The 7,194-nt window shown below is 46.3% G+C and overlaps 1 protein-coding gene across 1 annotated transcript in view; it reads left to right on the top strand.

Moving 5' to 3' along the window:
• The window catches only part of REC114 (REC114 meiotic recombination protein), a 66,546-nt gene that overhangs the window by 57,612 nt on the left and 1,740 nt on the right, over positions 1-7,194 (top strand). Inside the window, exons 4-5 of the mRNA XM_006026268.3 lie at positions 618-818; positions 3,826-3,909. Of these exons, the coding sequence (XP_006026330.1) occupies positions 618-818; positions 3,826-3,909 (285 nt within the window). The remainder of the gene's footprint in view (positions 1-617; positions 819-3,825; positions 3,910-7,194) is intronic.

Below are 7,194 nucleotides of genomic sequence, written 5' to 3'. Positions count from 1 at the left end.
TCCTGCTGGAGATCTTTTTTTTTCTTATGACAAGCTCTCTTCTGAGTAGTTGACAAGGTCTGACCTGCCTTACATGTAAGATCTAAGATTAGTCTTTAAGAGCTATTACTCTGTAGAGTGCTTTCTTTCAGGAAATACCATTTATGTCTCGGAACATTTACATGGGTAGTTGTAGAGCAAAACAAGAGCATTCACCCTTTGCCAATTTGGCCAGTGTTGGAATAGAAAACCAGCAAATTGTCAATGTTCCAAATATTTTCAACCAATCAACTAGGACACGTAGTCTTAATATTTCAATATCACTAGTAGAACTACAGGACAGATACAGCACTAATCACAAAAGTAGAAACTGCTTGCATACCTTTGCGTGTTCCATGGTTGTACTGTGAATCTGCCTTCAGCCTATGGGCCAAATCCCTTTCTGGCATAACTCCACTGGAATAAATGAAGATACAACAGGGAGAAATTTGCCCCCCCCCCCCCCCATGCTTAACAGTAATGCAGCACTCCAGTAATCTCAGTTTTTGGTTCTAACTACCACTAATACAGATTTAATTAAAAATCAAGTACCTACTGGAATGCACACACAGATTAATTTTTCTGTGGCTTTTCCCCAGAATGAATGCCGCATGTTTCGTGTTCAGTTTGATGGAGATTCAAAAGAGCAGGCAGTGGAGCACTGCTGTAATTGTGTGCAGAAACTTGCAGAGTATGTCACAGTTCAGGTAACAGATGAGCAAAGCCAGGAGCTGCAAGGTCAAAGTCAGTTGCCCGACAGTGAAAGTCAAATGCAACAACATGCATCGATACCTCCTGGAGTAAGTGGAGCTGGGGAGGAGCCAAGAGAGGAAAATAAAGACTAACAGTTACTCACTTCTAGGTCCACAGCTTAATATGCATTCTCATAAAGATACGGTCCTTTTGTAATGGGTGGGGATAAGCAAAAGAGATCATATTATGTTAAGCCGTCCACTGTTTAAATCAATCCACACCTTTCAGGAAGGAGCTGCTAGGAACTGTTCAAGTATGATGTCAAATTGTAATTGACAGAGGACCTAAATGCTGAATTTGTTTTTATCATTGGAAGAACTAATTTTAGGAAGGGAAAGAAATGATTAACAGCAAAATAAGGAATAACTTGGATGATTTCACGCATCTGTGCATAGAGTAGAAGCTGTATCATTCAGATCTGGGTGCTCACAATCTCCTTAGTTCCCACATTAGAGGAGCCACTCAGCTCTTTGCTGGAGTTTACAAACCCTTTCTCCAATTAACTGGTGCACCATAGCTGATCAGAGCAGCAGCTTTGTATACCCCCAGCCAGCCTCTAACCCCTCATCTGCATTTGGGGGAAGGGACGGGTGGCAATAAAGAACCTAATCACTCAATAAGGAACCCAATATCTGGATTCTACATAGGAAGTTTTAAGTTTATTCGCTCAACTCATCTGTTAAGAACAGATGCAAGTCATATTAGAGTCTGATATGTAACGTGAAAGCAAATATTTAACCTTTAAAAAAAATCAGCTCTTACACACATGCAGTGCTCAGGGTAATTTTTTGCTTTGGAGGCAAAACATGACTCCTGTGAATAGGTCTGTGCGCACCCTAATTCCATGGTTGTTGAATTTGCCATAGGATTTTGCATCTTTACAAGGGGGAGAATTCAGTATTTTTGTGGCAAAATGTGCTATTTTACTTCAGCCAGGTGCTCAGCAATTTGCTCAGTATTTTTTTCTTACCATCTTGTGAGACTGTATCATCTTCAGCTTTTCCTACCAAGGGGAAATGAATTCTGGGTTCTTGGAACCAGAGTGTAGAGCAGGGGCGGGCAATTATTTTGGGCAGAGGGCCGCTTACCCAGTTTTGGCACGCTGTCGAGGGCCGCATGGGTAGCCCCACCCCATAACAGGTGCCCCGCCCCCTGGTCACCATTTTGGGACCAACATCCCAATGTCTTGGGACCAATGTCCCAGGGCCAGCACTGGTGGGGCCCAGACCAGGGCACAGGCCGGCAGGGGTCCATGGAGCTGGGCTGGGCTGCACCAGCCGGGAGGGGGGGGCCAGCTCCATAGAGCCCCTGCTGGCTGGGACCCCGCACTCCTGCCACCCAGCTCTGGGCCCCACTGGCACTGGCTCTGGGACACTGGTGCAGGCCCTGTGCCCCTGCTGGCTGCCCGCCCACTCACACCCAGTGCCCCCCCCACCCTGCGTTACAGGCCGGGGGCAACGCTCAGCCCCGACCCCCTGCTCGCCAGCAGGGAAGAAGCTGGTGCTGAGTGTGGGGAAGAGCAGCCCCTCGCGCACCCCATGGCCAGCGCTCCCTGCTGCAGCCACTCCCAGCCCAGGTGGGGCTGCCTGGAGCAGGCACAGGCAGCCCCAAGCAGGCTGTGAGCAGCTGCAGCATAGGGCGCCGGGCATTGGGCCACTTTTCCCCACGCTCAGCACTAGCTTGTAACCCGCCACACTGCCAGCCTGGCAGGGAAGGAGCCTGGGGAAAAGCTGAGCATGGAGGGGAAGTGACCCCTACCATGCCCAGTGCCCCACGCTGCAGACTCTCACAGCCTGTGTGGGGCTGTCTGGAGTGGGCACAGGCAGCCCCATGCGGGCTGCGAGCAGTTGCAGTGTGGGGCACCAGGCGTGGGAGGGGCCGCTTCCCCCCCACGCTTCTTCCCTGCCCCCCACCCCCACTTACCTGAGCTTTCCACACAGGGGCAGCCATGTGCTCCCAGCCCAGAAACCCGGCCCCACTTCCAGCTGGGGGGTGGAGGGGAAGAGGCAGGCCCGCTGTTGAGAGAGCCTGCCATGTTTCCCCTGGGTCCTACTGCCCTTGGTTCCTGTCATTTTTTATAGGAACCAAAGGCAGAGAAATATTAATTTTCTACATTTTTTTAGGGGCCCTGCGGGTCAGATAGAATGGCCTCCAGCCCGCGGGCCGTATTTTGCCCACCCCTGCTGTAGAGGGTTGGGAATGGGAAGCTGGAACTCCACTTGGAGCAACAGAGCGAGAAAGTGTAGGCTGGAGAACAGTGCAGCAGTTGAGAAAACCAGGAAATGAAGGTGGCTCACACGGAAGAAAGGAGGTTCCTAGGCAGCTTGGACAGTATCAAGCCAACTCCCAGAGGTCTGGGCAGTGGTTAGTTAAGCGATCTGGAGAACACAGATTAAAAAGTAGCCACTTTGGATTTATTTTCACTAGAAGTATTTTTGGTTGTAGGCTGTTGTAAGCATTCTTTGACAACCACAAGAAAGCTTGTCACCAACATTAATTTCACTGTGTCCTCGTACAAGCCCAATTTCACCTTCCTGGCTGCAGTGCCCAGTATTCCCCAAGTGGAAAATGCAGATTCACTTCTTTTGTATCTATGATGGTAGAGGAGAGCTCCAGCAGTTCACCTCCCAGGCAGCCTGACTCATTTAGGCCAATACCAAAAAAGTGGAAACAGGCTAGGGAGGTGAAAGCAGGGCATGATAATATTGCAGTGAAGTTTTGCCATTCTAGCCACAGAATAGCGTCACTGCAGTGCAGAATGCATGCCTATCATCACAATTGTAGTAAGACTGTGGTTTATGTTGTTCCTCATGTATTGTACACAAGTTGTAGGCTTACTTTTACATTGTAAATGCACAATTTTTAGCTTTTGTTTCGTTGTTTCAACACTGTTAATTATGGTGGATTCAGTTATAAGCATGTAGATACAGAAAGAAAAAAATTGTAGTGACTGGGCTAGCCACACAGGGCAGCTTCTCTTTTCTTTTGTATATCCCTGGATCTTCCAGCTAGACTGCACTGATCTTTATACATTTATATTCTGATACTTTTCAGCCAAGTTGGACGCTAGAGGAACCTCCGCTTCAGTTGTACACAAACATCCCAGAAGCAAGAAGATCTGTGGTACAGCTAGCACAGGTATAACAAAACACTACCGCATGACAGCAGTGGAAGATGATTTGTCACAGGCTATGGCGTAACTTCTGCCAGGGATGGGTTGCCAGGAGCACATAACTCCAGTGCTCCAGAGTCTATAATAGTTCCCAGTAACAATTCAGAGGTGCTGGTTTTGATTTATAAGGCCCTAAATGGGCTGGGTCCTACATATGAAATGGACGGTCTTTTCCTTTATTCCCCACAAGGTCAGCCAAGAGCAGCCTCCTGCGAACAGCATCAATGCACCAAGTCTGCTTGGTGAAAATACGTGGGAGGTTGTTCTTAGCACTAGTTCCTCAGCTTTGAAACTCCCTTCCCTCCTGAGGTCCACCACAGCCCAAGCCTGGACATCTTTCAGAAACGCTGTACGACATTCCTATTTGAGCAGGCATTTAACAAACAAAGCTAGGCTGGAATATTGTTCTAGGGGGGAGGTTCTATCTTGGTCCTCTAGTTCCCTTTTTAAGTTGTTCTGTTCTGTTCATTCCCCTGTTTATAACCTATTCTGCCCTCTTATTGAAAGCTGCTCTGGGCTTTTGATGGGAAGGACAGCATATAAAAAGCAAATAAATAACTTGAAATGTTTTTCATATGCGGATATATTACCAGAGTATTCAATTAAATGGGAACTTTCAGTTATCCAGAACGATATAGAAAGATCATAAATTAAAAAGGGGCAAGATCTTTTATGTACTACTGTTCTGTACCTGAGCTTTCATTGCAATTCACTTTGTTGCCTTTCTGGCTGTACAGAAAGCTTGATCAGACGTGAAGTGTGAATCAATAGGGATGCAATTTAGGCAGGGTGTTTAAAATTCAGTCAGTCTGCACAGAAGCTCCAGATGTCAATGATGGACTGTGTGGGCTAGGGTAAAAGCTTAGGAACCCACACTAACCTTAAAGCAAGAGCCCAGCTCCCACTGGTGTCAATAAAAATCTTGACACCAATCCCCCTCCCCACCCCAAAAAAAAAAAAAAATCATAATGGCATTTTACATAGTAACCCAGGTTGTTTGTTCATTCAGGACCTTGCCATTGTTAGCAATCCCCTTCTTTTTCTCTCCTTTGTTTTATTTGACAAAGTCTTCTGCTTTTCGCCTCTTTACTCTGTCAGTGGTCAGTGTTTTGGCAATCAAACTTGACACTGGGCTTTAGAGTTGATATACAAGAGGTAATAAGGGACCTAGGACTTTGCCCCTGTTGGTTACCAATTTGGACAGCCACCACCATGTCAGTTAGGCTGGTCATGTTTGCAAGATCTAGTTCTGAAGCTATGGCTTCCAGAATTTTTCACATTGTTTAGAAAGAATAATTGGTGGCCTGCATGATTCAGCTTGGGCACAGTACCTCACATGAGCTCTCTCACTCCTGAACACTTACCTGCTTACAGTCTCTTCCCAAGCGTTCTCCCATCTTGTGTTGATTTGAATCCTGTGACCCCATTCACTCCTTTAAGTCTCAGAGGGAAATAGCGCACTTATTTTTTGTGCATCAGGCAGCCAGATTTGCCCAATAGCCTTCGAAAAGTTTCCCTGTGACTTGTCACAGTTGGGTCTGGAGTTCTTATCCGAAGACAGGGCCATGGTACTTGGCTTAGGTCAACATTTTCTTGCTAGTGAGACTGTAGCAGTCCACAAAACCCTTCTCACAACAGACATCACTTACACAAGGAAGCCAGCACCTCAATCTCTAGAAATTTTCAGGCAGCTCTTAAATTTTTGCTACTTAATAAGCTCCCTGGTGAAATTGCAGTTTCCTTGCCTTCACATTGCTTCTTAATGGCTATTGCCCTCTCTCAACGCACTGTTTATACAATTGCATTCTTTTCCTTTGGCACTTTGTACCATAGGCCTTGAGAGCATCAAGGCCTTTTCAAAACTGAGACTGTTTTCCACTTCTGTTGCATTTTGGAGATTTATAGTGAGTTTGTTTTTGCCTTGGAGTCCAACTTCAAAGCCCCCTTTTTAGTGCATGCACTTTGAGGTCTGTGTGTAGGTGAGGCGTCATTTCAAAATTATTCTAGACTTTTCAGCTCTTGGGTGGCCCTGACTTCAAGCATCCCTAACTTCAGTTTTACACAGGTGATCAGTAGGGCTGTGCGAAATTTCGACGTAAATTTAGTTTCAAAGTTTTTTGAGCTCAAAGCAGCAAAATCAAAACAAAGAGGGAGGAAGGATTGCTCTGACATTGACTGTGTAGCTGGCCAGTGACAGTGATCCTTTCCTGAGGTCCCTTCCAATCCCAGTGCTCTGGGGGAGGGACAGAGAGCATAAAAAGCATTGTTGAACTGAGCTTTCTCTGTGCCTTCACACTTGCAAGCGACGTGAGTTTTGCTCTAAACAGTTTGAGGTACAGTTTCCCAGAAACCCCTGCACCTATCTCCTTGAAACATGACAGGTTTTGTGGCCTCAGCAGGGGCTACCATCCTGGCTGCTTTCATTCGAATCAGGAAAGAAATGACAAAGTTATAGGCATTTTCATGATTCCCCATTATAGCCTATGGGCGAAACGTTGAAACAGTTCTGACGAAACAAAACGGAACGGTGCTTCGAAACAGTGAAATGAAACACTGTCTCTTCGAAACAGAAGTTGAAACGAAACAGTGCTGTTTTGCACAGCCCTAGTGATCAGGCATTTTTAATGCATTTTTAAAGCTGTTGCTCTCTCTACTTCCTCCTTTCAAGGACTTGAAAGTCTTAACATCTTCACTAAGCATAGATCTGAGTGCCCAGTCTCCTCCACAACTGGATTTTGAATTAGTTAAGTATGACTGGCGTAGATATGAAATTCAAAATACCAAACTTTGGTGGAGTTGTGAAGCAAAGACATGCACTTACCCATTGTCTTTGAGTAGTTCAGAGACTAACATCTGAAAGCAGAGGTGCAACTTTAGCAATTCTCAAAAGCAGGCGACTTTCTCAAAGGGGAGTTTGTTCTGGGTCAGCACAACTCAACCTGTGACTGAGAGGTTTACGATGGTAGTCGAAAGGACAGTCCAGTATGCGAGTGTGGTGATGCAGCACAGACTGCTATGACCCCCTCCTCATGTGCAGCACACCCAGGATGAGGATCTGGCAAGCGTCAACGATAAAGCAGCTGTGTGGCTTCACCACGTTAATGATGCGTAGAGGGGGAAATAAAGTATATGAGAGAAGAGAAGAACCTGCTACCAGCCCTTGTCAAGGGTCTACTTCAAGTGGGGATCGTAAAGCACTCCAGATTCTCCTCATGTTGTGTTTAGCAGCTTTTCTAGGGGCACTTTCCCTA

This window comes from Alligator sinensis, unplaced genomic scaffold, assembly GCF_000455745.1.
Source record: "Alligator sinensis unplaced genomic scaffold, ASM45574v1 scaffold492_1, whole genome shotgun sequence".
NCBI lineage: Eukaryota > Metazoa > Chordata > Crocodylia > Alligatoridae > Alligator > Alligator sinensis.
This window is presented reverse-complemented; position numbering and strand designations above follow the sequence as displayed.